Genomic DNA, 23,674 nt, shown 5'->3' with positions numbered 1-23,674 from the left:
AGAATAAATATATAATTCCTTCCAAATTTAAGTTTCTTTGTTTCACAAAAAATAATATCCAAAAAATTATTTCTAAAAAATACTTACATTTTTTTAATTGAAAGAGATTTTTTGTTGTTTGGATGAATTAATGAAAAATATTTTTCATTATTTGATTTTTTTTAAAAAGCTATTTTTTTCAAATAATATTAATATAACTATTAAAATATTAAAAATTATTTATTATTAAAATATATTGAAATTATTTATTATTAAAATTATTAATATTAAAAATAATTATATTTTAATAATATTTAATATTAAAATATTATGTTAATGAAAAAAACTTAAAATAAAACTATTTATTATTCTTTGTATTATTTATTAATATATTATAATATTATTTATTAACAATATTTATTAATATATTATATTAATTGTATATTATTCATTAATAATATATTATTTATTTATATATTATTATAATATTTTATTAATTAAATTAATAATATTTATTATTATATTATTTTTAATATAATACTATTTATTAATATATCATAATATTATTTATTAATATATGATTTATTAATATAGTATTATTTATTTATATAATATTATTTATTAATATTAATATATTAGTATAATATTTATTTATAATAATATTTATTAACATATGATTTATTAATATAATATTATTTATGAATATATTATAATATTATTTATTAATATTATTTATTAATAGTATTTTATTTATCCATATAATATTATTTATTTATTAATAATATTATTTATAAGCAAAATTATGCTTAAAAGTATTGATAAATAGTTCTACTTATAAATAGCTTTTTTTTCAAAAAAAATACTTTTATTTTTAAATTTGTAAAATAATTCAAAAAAATAGCTTAATTTTTCATTAATCAGTAAGTTATTTTTTGTTGACCAATCAATTTTCTGCTAAATAAATACTTAAAAATGTAAAAATTATTTTTTACAAAATAATTTTAGCTTTAATTTTTATAACCAGACTTTCCATGGATAAATTAATTATTCTCTTATTCTTTACTTGGTACGATTTATGTCTTTTAGTATATATCATTAAATTTTGCAAAATATTATTATTTTTCTATAATATTGAAATTGTAAATCGGTGCCATCCTTTTGCTATATGTGGTTAAGATTTTCTTAATTTAAAAAAAAAAAACTCATTAAATTATATTTATTTATGAAATTTTAATGAAATTGATTTTCAATAAAAATTAAAATTTTTAATGACCTGAGTAATCAAGTTTTAGGTCATTGGCTTAATAATTTTATAACTTATGTGCATTCTTTTTTAAACTATTATAAAAAAGACAATGAATTTATTTAATAATTTTTATGGAAATTATTTTCATTAAAATTATTTGTGCTTTATAGTTTTTTATAAAATGACATATTACTATTTTATAAATTATTTATTTTAAAAATATTAAATTTTTTACTTTTTTATAAGATTATATATTTTGAATATTTTATACTTGACGATTCATTTCACGCAATATCAAATACATTTGTTAGTTTTTTAGGTGAGACGGTAATATAAGAAAGGATGAATTGGATTTTTTCAAGTTTTTTCTAAACAATTATTTCAAAATAATTAAATAAAAAATTAAAATTAATATAAAAATATGATGCACGTGACAACAATTGATATATCTTAAACTAAATGCAAAATAAAGAGATAAGGATAAAGAAATCAAACATAAGAATTTATAGAAATTTGATCATTCTTCACAAGACACATACGTCATCTCTTCTTGGTTATCCACATCAAGGTTTCAATTCACTATTCTCGAATTGAAATTATAACTCTATCTTTTTCTTAAGGCTTAGATAGCAAATTAATACTATTTACTTTATTGGCTAAGTAGGAATCTTTCAATCATACAAATTCAAGAGGACATCTCATTTTTTTATTACAAAATCACTTAATAGAAATACAAACTTAAAACACTTTTCAAAGGTTAAGTTTTTGCTAAATTTAAGTACAAGAAAAATGATGAATGAATAACAAAAAATAATTTTGATATAATAAATACAAAAATATAAACTTTAAAGCTCTAAAACTCTTAATTTCTTTGAAATAATGAATATATGACTTGTTTGATCTTACTCTCTTGATTCATCAACTTTCTTGATGTGTTGGAGTACCCAATTTATAGAAGAATTAAAGAACTAGCAGTTGGGGATAGTTTGGAAGAAGAAATGCCTGTTGGAAGCTTGAAAAAACTAGCCACTTGAATATTTCTAAGCATAGGGGATCGATCCCTTTTTTAGATGATCGATCATTTAGTTTGGATGATCAATCCCTTTTCAAATCCTAAAGTAAAAATTTTATTTTAGATAAAAAATCAATCGATCCTTTTTTGAAGGGATCGATTGTGTCCAATAAGGTGATTGTATCATATTTTTTTTATTTTACTCACTAATTTGATCATATCTTAAGTTATACAAATCTAAATTAAAAACTGTTTAAAGATTTAAGAACTAGACTTAAAGGGCTTTCTATCCATATAAAATTTATCACCTAATTCATTGTATATGAATTATAGTAAAATTTTAAATCAACCCCTTGTGCAATTTTTAAACAATTACAAAATATTTAGTAAAAATTTAAAATCTTTTATGAAAAAATTTGGATTTGGATTTTATTTAATCCATTAGAAAATAGATTCAAAGAGTTTTCAAACTATATAAAATTCAAATATTAAAACTATGTGAATTAATACAATAAAATAAAATAAGTTCAATATTGAAAAACTTTGTTCTTGTAAAATAATTTTCTTAAATTAATCTATTTCTCAAAACTAATATTATCAAAAGTGTTTTAAGTCCAAAATGAAAAAGTTCACTTTAAAAACAATAATTGAATTTTCATTTAAGCTCAAATAAATAATCTTTAAAGATAGATTTAGTTTGAGAAATATAAAAACAAATAAATGTTTGTTTACACTTTAAAAAACTTGTTATTTATTTAATCCCAAAATATAAAACTTAAAAACATGTATTAAATAAACTTTTTTCAAAATTTTGATCAAATTTATTTAGCATAATGTTTTGTCATTTTAAAATAAAGATCAATTCAAGGCTAACAACATTAATTTACAATTACTTATGATTTATAACATTATATTAAACATGATAATTTAAGATTATTGATGATTAAAACACCTAAGTGATCTAATTATCATAATAATTTTAGATCATTAAGATGATTTAAAAAGTGGTACTAAACATTACCTAAAAATTTTTTAAAACTTTCTCTCTTTTCAATCTTTTTTATTTTTACTTTTTTGCCTTCCCTTCCTTTGCTTTTTTTTTTTTTCTTTTGTTCTCTCATTTTTAATATTTTTTATTATATTTTTGAATTTCTATTTTTTTAAATTTCTCTTGGATTAGCTTTTATGCAAATCATCATTAATTCCTTATGATTAAATTCCTTTTTTTTTAATCTTTCATCATTGTTTTTTATTAAGTGATTTTTTTGTTATATAATTTTGTCTTAAAATAATATGATTCTTTAATTTCTCAACATTTTAAGATTTTTTTATTTTTACTTCGTCAAAAATTTTGGTGTAAAACACAAGCTTCTTCCTTTTCTTTTTCCCTAAATTTTTTGTTTTCTCCTCTTTCTCTTTTTTTTTTTTTACATTTATTTTACTTTCTTTCTTAAATAAATTGCTTTTTATCTTTGGTATTTCCAATTTCTTTAGCATTGTTGCTTACTTGTTTTCCCTTTTTTATAAGGTGAAAATGATATTTTGTCAAATGCAAATTTTCAAGAATTTTTTTTTATAAAGAAATATTGAAAATGACATTTTATGAAAAATTAATGATTGTTGTACAACTAAGCAACCTTTCTCATAAAAAAAAAAAAAAAAAAAAAAAAAACTAAGCAACTTTGCAAAGTACTTATGCACAAAAAAAAATCTTTGGTTAAATAGTTATAATTTATTGTAAATAAAAATTTAAATTATCAATTCATTCTTTTTAATTATTGTCACTTTTATATTATTGTTTTTAATTCTAAAAAGTTAATATTTAAAATAATTATCTTTATTTTATTATTACTACTATTATTTTTTTAATAAGTATCAATATTGTTTTTTATAATATTGTTCAATTTTAAATTAATTTGCTCTAAAATGTAAATTTTTAAGCTTAGAGGAAACGAGTACAAATCTTGAGATGGACATGAAAGAATTTAGGGAACAGGAGAGGCCAAAGGAAAACCTCTAGTAGTGTGATCCAATATCATGTATACTAAAAACTGACGGTACATATTGAATATAAACTTTACAATTGAAGTACTTAATTTATACCAATTCAACCAACTTTCATTGTCTAATAAATTAATTTTTTATTCGAGTTGCTTCATTTATCAGGTATTATGGTTTTAAATAGTTTTAAAATTGAGTTATTTTGAATTCGGCTACACATAATGACTTACTTTAAAGCTGGTGTCCATAGATTGAACTATTCAAAATCACATTTGATATTTTTAAATTCAAGTCATTACAAGATGATTTATATATTTGAGAAATTTAAGATTGGTACTCTCTTTTAATCTTCTATGTTTTATTTATAATTACTAGTAGATATATTAATCTCACTTTTGCATAAAATATTACATATTAAATTATTTTTAAAAATATCAATTTTTTGGACTTCCAATATCATATTGATTAGATAATATTTTCATGTATTTCTTAAAAATAAAACCTTAAAATATAAATAATATTAAAATAGTAAAATATCATTATGTTAAGGAATATTTTGTTTTTGACAATAATAAAATATTAAATTTAATTAATAAATGCATAGATTTTGGGTTTAATTAAGAGTAAAAAATATATCCTTATTATTAGTATTCTAAGATATATATAAATTTTCATGATATACATGCATGTGATTTTGTTTGAAATCGAAAAAAAAATCATAAATTGGCTTTAAAACCATTGGCAAGAAAAAAAAAAAAAAACTAAACGGGTAAAGAAGTTAGCAGGTTATAAGTTTAAAAGTAAATGACGTAGAAGTTAGCCATTATTAAACAAGTTAATATTAAATACATTGACAGCATATGAATATTATATATTTTTAATAAATTAAAAATAATTACTTTTTAAAAAATAAATATTAATAAATTTATTTAAGTTTAATTAATTGCTAAAAAGATTTATTTTTAAGAATATAATTATTTTAAAATTCTAAACAGTAATAAAATAAAATTAATTAACCGTATATATACAGTATCAATCCATCAAATATTAACTCTATCGAGCCAAGATTATAAGGAAAAGGTGGAGAAATTTGGGAGGATAAATTTGGTTTGACGAAGAGGGCAAGGAGCGGCAACCGACAAACCAGGCGCTGTCCCCAGGCTCCATAAATAATTCACCGCCACTCAGTAGGGTTTGCCTTCTGCTTTTTACATCTCAGTGGTCAGTTCTCACTCACCGCTAGAATTTCTACACCGATTATCACATGCCCTTAATGCACAAAACAACCAGTTCGTGTCATGGGACCCTTGAATAACTCATATTTCTACCTACCCAACTACTCAATTATTTTTGTTTTACATACTATCCAATAAAAATATAGAATCCTCTAGTTCAAATTTTTTGAGTTACTCTATCTCTGTGACTTTTTGTTTTTGTCATTCTATTTATTTTACATTTATATCCATTTACATCTTCTTATCTTATATAGAAATGTAGCAGATGGGAGGTACTGTTGGACTACAAGTGTCATCTTTTAGCGTTTTTATTTTTTTATTTTTTATTTTACTTTTTTAAATATTTAATTTTTTTAAATTATAAAATATATTTTAAAGATTTTAATTTTTTTGTGTAGGATCTATTTATATTAATTTTTTACAATTTTCTTTTAAAAAATATTTAATAGATTTTTTTTATTTTTTTTACTCATTTGATATGAAAAGTATATCATGTGTTTTTTTTTCTTTTTTTTTTACTTTTTTCTTTCTTATATTTTTTTATATTTAATAAATATTTTTTTAGATTTTAATTTTTTAGGCCTATTGGATATCAAAGGAATGTCACATGTAAGTTATTTGATTTTTTTTTCATTTTTTCATATTTATTTTTTTCTATTTACTTTTTTGTTTTTCTTCATTTAAATATTTAGCAAATACTTTTAAAAATTCTCAAATTTCTTTAATACAGGTATATTTGATTTTTTGTTATTTTTATTTTTTTAATTTGATAATTTTTGAAGAAAAGAATATTAATTGAGGTGTCGATGTCATATAAATTTGATTATTCTTTTTTCAATCCTCTCGTTTTCATTTTTTTTAGAGTTTTTGTTTTTTAAAGATCTATGACATAAAATTTTTAAGAAAAGCTCATTATTGCTGATATCACGTGATAATTCAACTTTTTTTTAACTAGATAACTTTTGTAGCAAAATAAATTAATAAATAAATTTTTGATGAAAAAGTCAATGAAGATATATATGACAAAATAAATTTTATTCAATGGATTTCGATTTGTTTGGGTCCAATAGGTGTGTTCTTTTTAATGTAAGACTGAATTTAATTTCTTCAAAAATTAGGTCAAGTTGGATATGAGTTCAAAATGTTTTGTTTTATTTGGGTATATGTAAATATATATTTTATTATTTATTTAATTTTATATTTATATATGTTTTTATTAATAAAATTATTATTTGATACCTTAATTTAATAAATTCAAGTGCTATTGGCTTCTTTTTCTTTTCTTTTTTTCACCATTTTTTTTGTTTTTAAAAAGAAATTGACTTTTTTTTAAATTAATATTTTGAATTTTTAAATTATATAAATCTTGTAAGAAAAAACCAATAGATATAAAATGATAAAACAATTCAGATCCCATAGGTTTCTATTCGGTTTGATTTAACATGAGTCGATTTGTAAAAAAGCTTGAGATCAAGTCAGTCATAACGGATTAGAGGAATTGCCACTAATCTTTTTTGTTTAGGTGTAATTGACCACCTAAAGCAGATTTTGATTCACGAAACCAAATTTTAGGTTCGAAAATACAATTATGTATAAAGAATGTTATAACACCCTTACAATACCCATCAAAAGATAATACCAGTTTGATTTCAAATTATCAAAGTCTTAAATATGTTTGTGATTTTTTAAAATATTTAATATTGAAAATTAATTTTAAAATTATCCCAATAATTTAGTAGCAATTTAAGATAATTCTCTAATCTCATGAGTATTCATGGAGACTAATGTCTCATTCTGAAGAAGCTTCGTCATTGGATTTATTATAGCATTTTTATTTAAAAAAATCAGTAAAGTCTCTCAATAGTTTGGTAGGACTTACTTTAAGGCAGATCTTCCAATAATTTGATGATATTTTACTGTGAAAATACTTGTAAAATTTTATTTTTATTTATAAAAAAAATTCATTAAGTCTTCAATAGTTTAGTAAGACTTAATTTAGAAAACAATCCTCCAATAGTTTAGAGGACAAAAATTGTTTTTCTTTTAATTGAATTATGAAATTTTTCAATAGTTTGGTGAATTTCATAAAATTGAATCCATGAATATTCTCTAATAGTTTGATAGAATTTATGAATTTATTTGAAAAGATTTTTATTTTATTTTTTAAAAAAATTTATTTGAAAAGATTTTTTTTTTTTTTAGTAGAATTTTATGAAATATTCAATAAAAATAAATAAATAATAAAAATAAGTGAAATAACTAAAAGAAATTGAAAATAAATTAAAATAAATTAAAAATATAAAATAAATAAAATTAGAAAATAAAAAATAAAAAAAACTACAATTCGGATCGGGGTCGGTACGCAGGTGAACGGGTTATGCGTGGACCTTAAACTGTCCAAAATGACGTCGTGTTTGGTTAGTATAAAAGTTACATCTTGTGTTTTGGTTTCAAAAACACCTTGGGTTATGCGTGGACCTTAGATTGTCCAAAATGACGTCGTGTTGGGTTAGTATAAAAGTCACATCTTGCGTTTTGGTTTCAAAAACACCCTGCTCTCTCTTTCTTTAGCTTAATTCTCTCTTTTTTCTCTTAAAAAAAACCTAAAAATTTAATCGAAAATTGGGTTTGGCCATCAATTTCTTAAAAATTGATCAAAATTTCACATGAAAACTCAAACTACGCCAAAAAACTCATTTAAAAATTCAAAGTTCATCTTTTAAACCTAGATTTTTTCCAAAAACAACCAAAAATTTCAAGATTTTCTAGATTTCTTCAAAACCATCCTAGAAATTCAACCATAAACCTAGAAACCTAAGTCTTAATCCAAAAACTTTGAATTAAACCCAAAATTTTCAAAAACTGAACCCAAAGTCCCAGCAACTCAAAATTTCAAAATTCTCAATTAAGTCTTTTCTCTTTAAACCCACCGTATCATGTTCCTTTGATTTTTGGTTCAATTTATAGGCATCTTTAGAAAAGATTTTAGGGAACGAACAGAATTAATCCAGATTTGAATCCTGAGATTAGATTCTACCCAAGCATAATCTTAAGTTTCTAATTTGATCATAATTAATTTCAATAATTACCTCTATTTGATTTTGTATTAAAAATTTTGACCATGCACATCCTCATATTCGGTTGATTTAGTTTCAGTTTCCAAATTTTTTTTCATAGATTAAAAAAAAAATAATGAAAAATAAAAAAATAATAAAAGGATAATAATAATAATAATAATAATAATAATAATAATAATAATTATTATTATTATTACTATTATAATATAATATATTGTACTATGTTAATATACTATACTTTAATATATATAATAATATAACATAATAATAATATAATATAATATAAATAATATAATAACAATATAATAATATACTAATAAAATAATAATAATAGTAATAAAAACAGAGTCTTATTGACCCTGGACACAGATAGGTGTTTATACCATTTATTTATCAATTATATAAATTTTACTGATTTTGATTTTACTTTTATTTAAGATGTTGACCTAACACTTGATGTTTATTTCATTTATTTCATTTTTTGTCAACTTTTTTGTTTTTTATTTTATTTTTAAAATTTAGATAAATTTGTTAAAAAAATCAAATGAAGTTATCCACATGGCACCTCGATTTTTTTTCTTTTTATTTTTTTTGATTTTTAATTACACAAATTTTGTAACAAAAAGAGTCAATGAATAAAAATGTTAAAATAATTTATATCTAATAGGTTTCGATTTGACTTGATCTGATAAGGAGCAATTTTTTTTCTTTTTAGATAAATTTTATAAGAAAAAAAGGTCAATGAAAATGTTCATGTAGTACCCATATTTGTTTTTTTTTCTTTCATTTTTTTTGTTTTTGTTTTTTATATTTTTTAAAATTAAATCAATTTTACAATAAAATAAGTTGGTTAATAAAAATGATGAAACAATCAGTATCGAATAGCGTTCTATCTATCTTGATTCAATATGTTTGTCTTTATAAATATATATATATATATATATATCAAGTCAAGTTGGGTCAATTTTTTTATAAAAAGTAGGGATAGGTCAAAGGAGAATTTAGGTTGATTTGGTGCTTTGTCCCAAAACAGTTCATGGTACTTTCAAAAGTATATATTTTATTATCTATTTAATTATATATTTATATATATGTATTATATTAATAAAGTTATTATTTTCTACATTAATTTAATATATTAAAATTTAAAATTCAATTTTAATGTCGGCATAGTACCTTAATGATTTCCTTTTTCTTTTTCTTTTTTTAATTTTAATTTTAATTTTTTATTATTTTCTATGTTTAATTAATCAAGTTTTTATTTAATATCTTAATTTAAAAAATAATATTTTAAACTTAATTAAGATATTCATATAATAACCACAATAAATTCCTTTTTCCTTTTTGACTTTTTTTAATCTATTTTTCCCTTTTTTAATATTTTTTTATTAAATTAATTTTGTTAAAAAAAATCAATGGAGACATCCACGTAACACTTTCATTTGGCTTTTTCTATTTTCTTGATTTTTACTTTTATTAAAAAAATTGGGTAACAAATAAAATGGCCCATGTATTATACATTTTCTAATAGTTTAATACCTAAATAAATAATTTATCAATTTGATACTCTAACTTTCATTTCGTCATCCACTTTGATATCTCAAACTAATGCTATTAATCAACTTACTAATATGGTATGAATATCCAATAAAATACTGACGCATATTAAAATATTTAGTTAACGTCACATAATTAGTTGCTATGTCTGCATTAAAAGATAATTTTAAAAAAATGTTAAAAATTCTAAAAAAATTGAAATATTTTAAAAAATTATAAAAATTAAAAAAATCTAAAATATTTTGAAGAATTATAAAATTAAAAAAAACTCAAAAATTTTAATAAAAAATTTAAAAAATTAAAATTTTAATAAAAATAAAATTTTTAAAATAAAAAAAATTCACAAAAACTTAAAAAACTAAAAATTAAAAAAATCTAAATTTTTTTTAAAAATTGAAAATTAAAAAAAACCTAAATTATTTTGAAAATAATATGAAAAATTTTTAAATTTTTGAAAATTTTTAAATCTTCAAAATTCTGAAACATTATTAAAAATTATACAAAATTAAAAAAAAATTTGAAAAAAAATTAATAAGAAATATAAAAAATTTTGAAAAATTCAAAAATATTTCAAAAAATTAAAATTGTATGATTAAAAAAATTTATAAATTTTTAAAAAAATTTTGAAAATTTTTAAAAACTTTTTAGATTTTTCAATAATTTTTTTTTTTAAATTTTGTTGAGCTTTTGTGAATTTTTTCTTGAATTTTAAGAAAAATTTATTTTTATTAAAATTGTTATTTTTTTAAATCTCTAGAATTTAAATTTTTTTTGCATTTTATTTAAGATTTTAAGATTTTTTAAATTAAGTTTTCATTTTTTGAATTTTTAAAAATATTTTAGTTTTTATTTTTTTATAATTTTTTAAATATTTCATATTTTTGTAAAAAATGTTTAAACTTTTTAAAATTTTTTGAAATTTTCTTTTAATATTAACATGGCAATTCATAATATTGCATTGATTAGATTTTTTGACACATATCAATATTTTATTAAGTGTTCATGCTACATCAACAAGTTGACTGACGACGTTAATCTCAGGTATTAAAATGGATGATAGAAAAAAAGTTAAAACATCAAACAAATAATTTTATTTCTTTAGGTATCAAATTGATAAAAAAAATATATAATATATGGGTTATTTTTATATTTAATCCAAAAAATTTTGTAACAAAAAGTTTCATTTGATGGAGATGTCAAAACGATTCATATTCAATGAATTTTGATCTATCATAATATGATAGGGATAATTTTTTAAAATTGAGATTGGGTTGCAACGGATTAAATTTTTTATAAGGTATAATATTAGGACAAAAAGTGTTTAAGATATTTTGTTTCAATTCATTTTGGGATATATATATATATAAGTATATATTTTATTATTAATTTAATTTTATATTTATATATATATCTTATATTAATAAAATTATTATTTGATATTTTAATTTAAAAGATTAATATTTTAAACTCAATGGAATTCTTTATGCAGCACCATCTATGGACTTTTTTTTTATTTTTTTTATTTTTTTATTTTTTTACTATTTCTTTTGTTTTATATTTTTATTTTATTAGATATATTTTATGATGATAGGAAATCAATTTTGATATCCACATATCACTTTATTTATATTTTTATACATTTTCATTATTTTTTAAATTAAATCCAATAACAGAGATGACAAAACAAAAAGTTTTTACTTACAAGAGCGTATGGGTATCCACCAAATAGACATAAATTTTATAAATACTTGTTATGTCTAATTAACTAGTCAACAAAATTAATTTTATACTCACCAAATTAATATACATTCGATTGTCACATTATTATTAGGGAAGATCGATGCTTTAAGTTCTTCGCTCTTCGTACAGGCTCGCCTCTAGTGCTGCTCGACTACTAGGATTTCTTCGCTCATTGAGACAGTTCATCTAAAGTTCATCTAATTACCTTTGCTAACGTTCTATCAGTAGGTTACTTCACGGTAATCTAATTTGTCTAGCGTCGTTAAAAACAACAGACTCCAACCCACATAAACTTTCATTAAATTTCATATGAACTTCCTATCAACTACCACCTACTTAAATCATATCACTACCTCATATTTCATATATAAGATAAAAAGAGATCCAAGTATACAATTCTAAACCTTTCACTGATAAGCTTTCTCAATACTCTCTACAATTCATTTTCTTTCTCCTAAACTCTAACCTTATAAATTTAGTTGACTTGAACGTGGAAACATGCCTCAAAAATCAAACCCCAACATCTGTTGACTATTTTCTTTGCTGCAGATTCAGATCATTTCAAACTCATCTCTTAGCTCACCAGCTAATTCACCTTTATCTAAAATACCCTCAACAATACTAGTAGTTAATGTCAGTAAAGCGTTTTTTCAATTATTTTTTCATTTAATGTATTAAGTTTTCATCAAATTAAATTTGAAGAGAGATAATTCATTAAGTACAATTTCTTTTTATGTTTTTTTAATGATGCAGTCACAAGTATTTCATGTTTGTTTAAACTTTATTTTTTAAAAATAATTTTAAAAACGTTCTTTTTCATATGCATTTAAAATAATAGTTTCAAACTATATTTTGTAAGAATCGAATTTCTTGTTAGCTTAACTAACTCCTATGGGTTTTATAAATGTCACTGTAATCAATATTTATAAGAACAGGTTGTCATAAAAAAGAACCGACAAACATTTTTGAAATCTATACATTATAAATGAAATCCCCAGTGGCAAGTCCAACTTAAATTTAGTGGGATTCAACTCATGACCAGGAGATAAAGCCGCATTGTTTTACACGGGGAAACCTCGAATTGCTTCTAACTGATCCAGCCAGAGATTGAGAAAAAAATGCTAGCTCTGAATGCTTACTTTCTGCACTCATTTAGCTGTATATATTTTTGTCAGACTCTACTCATTTATTATTTCTCCCATACAACAAGCCCTCTCCCAAAAACTCTCAAATCTAACCAACCCCATTTTCTCAGCTCCACCTTCTCCTTCACCATTGCTCTCCTCTCTCTCTCTCTCTCTCTCTCTCTCAGCACTCATATAAACAAAGCATACAAATAGATAGAAGAGACAAACATCCAAATCCTTTTTACATATTAAAAAATTCCCATACATGGTCAGTTGTGTCTGATGAAGAAAAATATTAGTAACTTTCTTGCATTCTTCATTACTTTCACACTCATTTCCTTCACTGCTGCCCATACTACTTCTAGACATGCGACAGCAATCCTTACAGACTCCCAAGCCTTATTTAACAAGCACAGACGGCTGTTTTATTACAGCGACCTGTTTAGTTCTGGAGGTGATTTTGACTCAGTTCCTTCTCTACTCTCCTTTGACAACACCAGGCTTAAGAATGCCTACGTCGCCTTACAAGCATGGAAGGAAGCCATTGTCTCAGATCCTTTGAACCTGACGTCCAACTGGGTGGGATCCGATGTGTGCAATTACACTGGAGTTTTCTGTTCCCCAGGCCTGGATGACCCATCTATTGAAACTGTTGCTGGCATTGATCTGAATCATGGGGACCTTGCTGGGTACCTCCCTGAAGAGCTAGGACTCCTCACAGATATTGCATTGTTTCACATTAACTCCAACAGGTTTTGTGGGAAGATCCCTTGGAGTTTCAAAAAACTGAAGCATCTTTTCGAGCTGGATCTCAGCAATAATCGCTTTGCAGGGAAGTTTCCTTACGTTGTTCTTCATTTGCCAAGCCTTAAGTTTCTTGACCTTAGGTTCAATGAGTTTGAAGGCAAGGTACCAAGAGCTCTCTTTGATAAAGATCTTGATGCCATATTCATAAACCATAACAGGTTTGCCTTTGAACTGCCTGATAACCTGGGAAACTCGCCTGTATCAGTCATTGTTCTCGCCAACAATAAGTTCCACGGATGTGTACCTACGACTCTAGGTAACATGTCAAATACGCTAAATGAATTGATTCTGATGAACAATGGGTTGCGCTCATGCTTGCCAAAAGAGATTGGCTTATTGAAGAATATGGCAGTTTTTGATGTGAGCTATAATAAACTCATGGGTGAATTGCCTGAATCGATTGGAGAAATGGAGAGCTTAGAACAGCTAGATGTGGGGCACAATATGTTCTCAGGGACTATTCCTGAGAGTGTTTGCTCATTGCCATACTTGCAGAATTTTAGTTTTGCTTACAACTTTTTCACTGGTGAGCCTCCAGTGTGCTTGGATTTGGAGGAATTTGATGATAGGAAGAATTGTTTGAGAGGCAGGCCAGTTCAGAGATCAAGATTACAATGTAAAATGTTTCTTTCTAGGCCTCTAGATTGTAGTGTCTTTAAATGCAATCCGGTAATTCCTCCAAAGCCTCTTCTACCTCCTCCACCATCACCATTACCACTGCCTCCACCCTCACCGACGCCTGCAATACCACCACCTCCTCCTCCAATACCTTGTATTCCCTCTCCTCCACCACCCCCTCCACCAAGTCCATTCTACTTCACTTCACCACCGCCACCCCGACAATCACCTCCTCCACCTCCAACTAATTCGCCACCGCCACCTATATACTCTCCACCGCCCCCACTAAATTCACAACCACCACCACCACCGCCTATACCACCACCCCCATCAAATCCACCTCCATCTCCGCCACCATGTTGGCAATTACAATCACCTCCACCTCCAGTTCAACCTTTTATACCACCGCCAACTCCCATATATGATGAACCATTGCCACCAATTAAAGGGGTAGACTATGCTTCTCCACCACCACCGCCATTTTACTAATTCATCTTGAGAGATTTTCTCCTTGCACCTTACTCTTCAGAGAGCTTAAAAAACGGGCACACATTGTTTATTATTAGTTGCCACTGAGTCCTCATCAAAATGCAAAGAAGAAGACGAAAGACTATGATCACGTCATTGCAGCTGTCATGGAAATGGTTTTTGTCAAGCTAAAAATTGAAGAAAGTAGCTGTTGAGAAGAGAATTGTGAGGAGAACGTTTTTTCCCAGGATTATTTGAATTGTCAGGGTGTATTTGGTTTTTTTTTTTTTTTTTGTTGTTAGAGAATGTAGGTTGCAGGAAATTGTAATTGTAAGGATGAGATTTATTTTTAGCTATGATGGTTTGATGACAAGCAGATTCAGACGGTAGCAGCATCAGATTTGCTACTGTTTTGTCGGTTTATTTCTGATTCTTATCATGCTTAGCTGAAGCCTTAGGGGAGATTAAGAAAAAAAAAAAAACCCCCCCCTCAAATTTCTGCTATTGTAGATTTGTAGCAGCATTTTTATTCAATTTCAGATTTGTGCTTCGGTTATTCATGGTTTTGCAACTAATTCTGGAGTAAGTCTGAAATGTCACCGGAATGCAGAAACCTTTTTAGAATTCCAATAAACCATGCTTCTCTGTTCTCTGAAACGATGGTATAGTAGATGATAAAGAGGATCTGCAAATAACCAATGGTTAATGCTGAGTAAAAATTCATTTAGAGCAGGTGGCTTTCATCCTCTCAAGTCTCACCTCATAAAATTACATGATCCAGCTGTCTTTGTTGGTATACGAACTTGACAATTGAATCAACATTACTCCTGATAATTTGCAATCTTGTAATGCTGATTATTTGAAAACTACCTTGAGAAAGTAAGTGTATATCACCATATTAATGTATAACCTACAAACACAACTTTGCCAGGACCTCCTTTTGTTTTTCTTATACGCCTAATGGAAGAGGCAGATTGTCATCGCAGGGGAGGAGATAAGTTAACCTACCACGCAACCGTTGCTAGTCCATGATTCTCCTAGAGAGCAACGATGCAGAAGATAAGGCCATACATACAAGTGCAATCAAACTCAATAAAGACATTACCTAACCTTCACTGACAACACTATCAACTACCACGGCAAGATATAGCTAGCCCGTGCGCCAGGACTTTCAGCTGCACCACCATGCATGGAAACAGGAGACTTTGAGGCTGCAAACTGTTACAGGCTAAACGATACCTACTAGATAGAGAAAAGATTATCTTAAACAGGTAATAAACTAATTACTCTGTCTGCAGGTTTGCATGAATGTACATGCATATTGGCCTAGTAATAACTAATCAGCATGTGCTTGTATTCAAGTGTGTACATAAACGAAAATGAATGCACCTGCACCTGCACATGTTTGGGACCATGTACCTTTATAATTACTGGTATGGCCAGATTTTGTTGCTTGACCATCTATAAATATGAAGACGACCCGCATCAAAATCGTATGTAACAGGATTAATAGATGGTTGACATCCATGTATCACGTGCTTTCATATGTTGAAGTGAATATCTCCAATCCTGTGTATTCAAATAGTTAAATACCTGGTTAAAACCATTGCAGCAAATATACGCAACCCTCAAAGATGGGTCTTTATTTAAGAATATCAAATTACATGGATTAATCCAATCTGCAAAGCATTTCATTATCCAAGAAAGTCGGATCATATGGGTCAGAACAGAAAGGTCAATTTCAAACCATTAAAGACTTTTATGGTCATGACTCAGCAACTAATCAAGTAATTCTATTCTCTTCCTACACCTAGATCATGCTCTTACTGGTACAAAACAGGGGACTCCAATCCCACATGGTTGAGTTTAATATTTGAAATAGAATTTTGAGACACGAGGCATAGGCAAATACTATGGATTTGACACATGCAATCTAAAATACCCTGACGTTGGATTTCAATGAATGAGACCCTAAACCTTACTTTTTCCAAGAAGCATAAGAAATATTCAGTCTCACCATAATACAATTCCGCTGGCAACTTCAGCTTATATACAAATATAAGCCCAGATCAACTCACAAAAATAAAAGTTTTCTGTCATCTTTATCGCTTGGAATAATTTTCATGTCAAATTAGTGGACAAATGGAGATATTTGAAATTTAGAAGTAAAACTCCTCATTTTGTTTTGCTGGATATTTGAACTTGTCATGATCCAACAGTTACATAATGAAAATGAAAATAAAACAGAGAACAGATTTTTTTCTGGGAAAATATTTGCTTACAGCAGCAAGTTTGTCATATTACACTTGAGAAAGCTGCTCTACAATACCCCCAAGCCTTTCATATGCTTTTCTGATCAAATCCACGATAAAAGACTACAGACACAAAGATTATACTATTTGTTTAGATAACTTCAGTAGAAGAAAAAGTAAATCTAGTCCTTACTGTAAGAAGATCCGAGTGAAATTCTAAAATAAACATATTTCGTCAAGGATCCTCCATTTTATGTTCACTGCAATGTGGGTAAAGAAAGAAAATAAGTACACATTATAAAGAAAAGTTGGGAAAAACAAAGAGAAATTACCTGTTCTGGGAAAGGAGAACTGAGAAGAATATTGACCTTGGCAGCTGAACAGCTAAGGACCTGTCCAGATGAACGAATACATAATGAGCTCAACAATGGAATTCGGCTAAAATTAGGTTCTCCCTTTTCTTCCTCACCTCATCCTTTTCTTGAGGATAGGCAGAAGAAAATGAATGAAAAAAACTAAAAAAGCAACATCAAGCATAAGCAAATGCAATGTACCTCAAGTAGGGGTGTTTGAATGCCATCAATTTAAAACTTTATATTGCTTTTCCAAGCATGGTTAAATACATTCTGACTCAATCAGAAGCTAGATTGTCAGAAGATACTAGTAACTCCACAGCCTCAGATAAAGTGTTGTTTTATTAAATTGCTTTTTAGATGGTCTAATCAGTGAGAACGTGCAAAAAAGAGAGCATTATCTGCTATTTGAGAGTTAATCTCAGAAGGCAATTGCTGAAGTAGCCCACTGTTAGACAAGTCTTCCAAGCCTTTGATATCCTGTTGCAAGCGAGTTGCAGATGAAATAGCATGATCAAGAACTACAGGATCATCTGGGGGATTATGCAGAAGACTAAGCAAGGTCTGCCTATAAATTTGAGCTGCCAATAGTGGCCTTGCAACCTGCCGGTTTTTACATATCATAGCCACCTTAATGACATGCTTACAGAGATTTCCCTGACTTGACAAGTGGCAATCACAGAGGGAAAATTCTGAACCAGGATTCCAAATTGCATAAGCCAGGTTTCTATCTGTTTGCGAGATGACCTTTGCCAACTGGAGGTTCTGCTCGTCCAATATGACATCAACATCTGGTATGTGTAAGGCCTGATACCAAGCATTACTTGAGAAAGATTCGTCTCTAATATTTGGAAGATATCCTGTTTCTATGGTGTATTGATCTAACCAATATAAGGAGTGAAATTCAGTGGTCAAACTATGGATCAACCAGTCAATTCTAGGCCAGAAATTAGCATGTTGCTCCTTAAAAAGCTTGTACTTCAATCTTAGGTGATAAGATTCAATGGCAGCATGGGGCTCTGGACCAACAACAGGAAGTGACCTAATGCCACCAACCCACATCTCTGCAAGAAAAAAGGCATAGGCATTCAGAAATTTGACATAACAACACATCACTATAGTTGTCATTTGTCAACAATTACTATCATTAATTGCTAAATGGCTACAATTAATTACAGTGTTACCACATTAGTCCTAGAAGCAATATAGTTCAAAATTCATGTATAAACAGCAAAACAGACCTTTGTTATTGACTAAAAAAAGTCAACAACATATGGACACTCACCCATGTATGGTAACCATCGGCTCTTGAAATAATCCATAAAAGCAGATTGATCAACAAATATTTCCAAGAATTCTTCAACTGCATCCATCACATTTGGCCCACTTCTGGAGGAATATAAAATCCAGCCCAAGTGCTTAAACATCTCTCGCTGCACATCAATGTTGCAGCACTTCTTTAAAAGATTCCTTATCCAAGAACGGCGAACATGCCAGACACACAATAGAACCCGGCACTGGAAAGCATCTCTGCAAATAAGCAACTTAGACTTCACATTCCTTTTATAAAATCAAAATTATGCAAATAAAATAGAAACATCATATCAAAATTTACCTTACGACTGAAATCCCAAAAGAAGGGTCATCTACTAAAAAGGCATTGAGTCTCCATCTAGGGTCCTTTGTTCGGATTCTTTCAGCAAGCGAACCTATCCATTTATGACTATCTTGACCAATCAAAGAGGAGGTAATAACCCACGCAATAGGAATTGCATTTTGGGATGAGTCAAAGACGAGTAATGTGGATAGGGGATACTGTCAATGGAAGGGATTTTCACTGAGTATAAGGTCTCAATCATTTTGAAATATAATAAAGATAAAGAAATAGAGCTAAATATATATGTGATAACAAGGTAGATTCCATGCACCCGTAAGTTTGAGCAACAATGTCTTTCACTATATCCTCTTATTGTATTTCTATTGGTTTGAAAATCATTGCTATTATTTTCTTTGGTATTTTCCTCAGTTTCAAGCGTCACGTATTCTGGTAATTCCAGATTTTCATGGAATTACAGATTTCTAGCATACGCCCTTTGTCTTACGCTTTCCTATATATATATGTATATATGTATATAGATATATGTATATATATATATATATATATTTGGTTTTTATCTATGGTTTAGGATTTTTTTTTTTTTTTTGCAGTATCCTATTTTAAATATTAAGTCCTAGTAATAATAAGATTATTAAACTCTATAAATAAGCATGAAAAAACTTTCACTAGATAGAGAACAAGATTATGAGAATTTTACCAAATGTTATGCTAGATTTGGAATTGTTTCAAATAACCATAATCTAGGTGTAAAGCGTAAGAAGATCCTGTGAAGCCATGATCTTTCTCTTCTTTTCATTCTTTATTTTAAGTTTCACTTTTGTTTCAGACTGGCAAACAGCTTTGAATCATTCTCTATAAACAAACAAACACACAAAGTCACAGACGCACACATATATGTACCAACAAAAGAGTACCTTAAGTTTTTTTGAGCCAAACGTAGAATGAGAAGTTATTGAACCATTATGTCCATAATGAAGCATCTGTTGCAGCTGCCAATCTGTCTGTATCCCCAAAAGAAATGGTTCTGAACCAGAAGCATCTTGGAAGTAAAAAACATGCTTTTGATGCCTTTGTACCCATACCTTTACACTGCATTCATCATCAATATGAAGTTCATGTGAAGTATTACGAATAACTCTTTCAATGTTACGAACATCATTTCGTGTGAGAAAATCATCTCGGTTGTGCGGGCCCCCGTGCTCTTGGACCACCTCCATATGATGCTGAATTATGTTGTCCAAAGATATTCCAACATAAAGCATAGACATCACCTTCTGGCGTAATTCCTCGGAGATTCTTGGAGCATACATAGCTCTTGTTCCCACAGCATCCTGATCAAGTATCCCATGACAAGGGGCCCCCGTTTTATCCACATGTTTTCTTTGATTATAAATTATAAGGGCAAGGAGGGGACGGGTGTACAAGCGTTTTACAGTAAAGTGGCAAAGGCAACCTCTCATCATGTGGCGTCTACCTGGTCTGCTTCCCTTCCCTGTGGCAGGTTTGAAATTTGAGACATCCCCAAGACCAGACTCACTATCTCGGTAATCTTCAGGACCATATGAACACCAGTATCTGCAACATTACCAGACTACCTTTTATGTTACTTAATGTGCATAAAGATGGGATATTAGCATAAACACAAGCATTATTGCAAGAAAAGATATGGTAGAATACACACTCACGCAGATAACTGCCTGCCCACCCATCAACACTTGCACATATAAAACATGATATGCTGAAATAATTTTCCTACTAAATTTTTTTGCAGCATGATTAAAACTGCTAGCCTTTTAAAAGACAAAATATGAAAAAACTGCTATGGCCAGTTGAGAAAAAGTTTTGCACAACATCTGCTACCTCTAATCATGAAAAAAAATGGCAGACTAAAGAACTATTGTCATCAAAAAAATTCAAGAAGTATTATATATAAACAGGGTTTCAATGGACAAAGAAATTAATGAAAAGAAAGAATAGAATAAATAATTAAAAGGTAGCACAAAGTTCAACCAGCAAGGCCATAAATTTCTTAAACAACATATAGTATATAGCCATGAAACTGAAATAGAGGAGCATTTTAAGCAGCTACTAGCAGAAAGTTATTTTCAAAGAAACATAAAATCCAGCAATCTTGTTTTCTAAATGGTGTTCAATTTGCAACATACAGTGTATACTCAAGATATCCATCGACCCTTGGTTTGCTGATACTTCCTTCAGATCTCTTCCTCCTTGACTCAATACGGAAACTAGCAGGACATTCTGCATTAGAAGACTCCCCTTTTACAAAATCATCTACTCTAGCAAAAGGTATTAGAGCAATATCATCACCACCTTGGCGACCACCCTCTACTTTTACCCATTTTATGTCAGCAGCAGAGAACTCTGTGCAAGGAGGATCTTGCACCGGAAGGTTAAGAATATCCTCCATTCTTGGCATCTAAAATTAAAAAAAAAAAGAAAAAGGATACAAATAAAAAGTTAATGCAAGGCAAAGCATAAACACAAGACTCTAAAAATTGAAGGGCAAAATATCCATATTTATAATCCTACCCCTCATCTTTTCATTTTCACAAAGTGCCATATTACCACCTAATTTATCGCTCAAGCAATTAATGATTATCAATCCTTCTACTTAAGCATCTTATTTAGTTCAAAATTAGCGTTCATGTTTACCTCGGACCATACCTCTAAATTTATTTTGGATAACATCTCAAGTTGGAAGCTTAATGGTATTAAATCAAAAGTCAGAAGAAAAAATTATTACAACTTCCTTTGGATTCGATAACATGGGCAGAGATTCGTTCACATAGAATGACACACCCAGGTTACACTCAGCAACTAAACTAGTTATTAATAATAATAACAACAAAAAAAAAGACATCATTCAAGACAGCTCCCAAGTATAGATTGAAAAGTAAAGATCTTTAGAAAACAATGCTAGTACTAAACACTGATAAGATAAGAGATATTCTAGAGAAAGATATTAAATAGTTACCTTTGATTCATGGCCCTTCATGCTCGCTCTACTTGTTGAAACTACACAAGTTTTCAATTTTATTTTACTTTCTTCCACTAAATTCAACAAAAATAAATAAATAAATCAGAAACCAAAGCTCAAGCAATTGATTTGAGAATTAACTTGATCCATGAGAGAGAAATACCAAAAAAAAATATTTTACAAACAACCCCACCATGAAAATGCTTCAGTTCGGACATCCAAAGGCAAAATTCAAAGACCCCACAAGATAAAAATCAATAAAATAACTAAAAACAAAAAAACTTCAACATGAATAAAACAAGTGTGAGAAAATAAATCAGGAACAAACAATGAAACCCATGAAAACCCAACGTGAAAAATGAAAGGCTGCTTTTGAAATTTAAGAAATTTACCTTGGAGAGTGATTGTGAGAGAGATTATTATAACAGTAAACTGAAAGTACTATTTTTTTCCGGTAGAATGAAAGCTCTCCTTTCTGCTTCTTTGGAGATGGGGGGCTTTTGTTTCCTGGTCTGCGGGAACAGTGATCAAGTATGTGAAAAAAAGGAGAAACCTTTTTTTTTTTAATTTCTTTCATTTTTCGGCAAAACAAAAATTAAAAAAAAAATTACATGAAAACAAAAATGAGCTAGATAGACTTGCACAGGTACGATGTAATTTTTTTAAAAAATTATAAATAAAAAATATTATCATAATTAAATATATTACATCATTAAATAATAAAATAAATAAATTAATCAATAAAGTAGAATTTAATTAAATAAATTTAACATAAAATTACATTAATTTCACATATAGTAAGATTTAATCTTTAAATCTCAAAATTTTAGAAAATTTTTTGTTACTAAACCAATAAATCAGAGTTGATTGTAGGGTGTATATATTATACTATATTTATTAATTAAATTTTTTTTTTTTTTGATTGAAAGAAAAGTAAACAAAAGTAGTTTTGAAAAAAATTAAAAAAAAAATCAAAATTTCTAATCTATTTTTGTCCGGTAGGACTTAAAGGAAGAATAAAATTTTTTTAATATTTGTATTCATGTAAATTAAATTTATTCACGAATTAAATTGAGTTCAAATTGAATTTATCTTTAATATTAATAAATTATTTATTTGTTTAAGCTCAAACTTGAAAATTCAAACTCAAGTTTGACTTTAATTGTAAAATAATACTTAAGTTCGTCCATCAATAAAAAGTAAATTATGTCTAAAAATGAATTATAACTAACAATGTTGAGAAAAGAAAAAATTAATCACAAAATTTTGATAAAAAGTAAAGTGGATGCTTTTAAGCTCTAAGTTGTAGAGTAATGCCTGATGAGAGAAAACTAAAACAAAGAAAAGGAGAAAGAAATTTTGAAGATGTTCAAGGAGAAGAAAAACATAAAAGATATATGGAAGAGCTTGCTTTGGGAGAAGATAAAATTTACAGACAAAATCCTATAAAGTTACAAAAGTTAGGCTTTTACTGTTTTTACTCTCAATGTTTTGACATCTTTCTCAGTTTTTATTAAAATTTAAAATCAGTTTTTAATTAAAAATGTAAATTTTTTAAATAAAATCTAAAAATAATCATAATAATT

General features: G+C 27.2%; 1 protein-coding gene and 1 pseudogene across 15 annotated transcripts; one reads left to right on the top strand and one right to left on the bottom strand.

The window, feature by feature from the left end:
• The first annotated feature begins 12,866 nt into the window (after positions 1-12,866).
• On the top strand, positions 12,867-15,327 carry LOC111286129 (leucine-rich repeat extensin-like protein 4 pseudogene; annotated as a pseudogene). The gene has a single exon (XR_016342971.1). The product of XR_016342971.1 is annotated as a leucine-rich repeat extensin-like protein 4 pseudogene (transcript).
• Positions 15,328-15,559: 232 nt separating this feature from the next.
• Positions 15,560-22,602, bottom strand: LOC111285324 (uncharacterized). 14 transcript variants are annotated; one of them, XM_089762453.1, is made up of 13 exons: positions 22,481-22,602; positions 22,086-22,162; positions 21,256-21,527; positions 20,005-20,665; positions 19,088-19,287; positions 18,758-19,002; positions 17,674-18,536; positions 17,452-17,511; positions 17,313-17,379; positions 17,150-17,242; positions 16,287-16,436; positions 15,973-16,106; positions 15,560-15,904 (listed from the first exon to the last, which is right to left on the bottom strand). In XM_089762453.1, the coding sequence occupies exons 2-7, from the start codon at positions 22,104-22,106 to the stop codon at positions 17,842-17,844; spliced, it is 2,094 nt and encodes a 697-aa protein (XP_089618579.1). In that variant the 5' UTR covers positions 22,107-22,162; positions 22,481-22,602; the 3' UTR covers positions 15,560-15,904; positions 15,973-16,106; positions 16,287-16,436; positions 17,150-17,242; positions 17,313-17,379; positions 17,452-17,511; positions 17,674-17,841. The 14 variants fall into 14 exon arrangements, with proteins under 14 accessions (XP_089618579.1, XP_089618577.1, XP_089618583.1 ...); XM_089762451.1 differs by having other exon boundaries at positions 15,978-16,106; XM_089762457.1 differs by having other exon boundaries at positions 15,978-16,106; positions 17,150-17,379; positions 20,005-20,681.
• Positions 22,603-23,674: the final 1,072 nt, after the last annotated feature.

This window comes from Durio zibethinus, chromosome 6, assembly GCF_047325235.1.
Source record: "Durio zibethinus cultivar Kanyao isolate XHJ-2024 chromosome 6, ASM4732523v1, whole genome shotgun sequence".
Lineage (NCBI taxonomy): Eukaryota > Viridiplantae > Streptophyta > Magnoliopsida > Malvales > Malvaceae > Durio > Durio zibethinus.
This window is presented reverse-complemented; position numbering and strand designations above follow the sequence as displayed.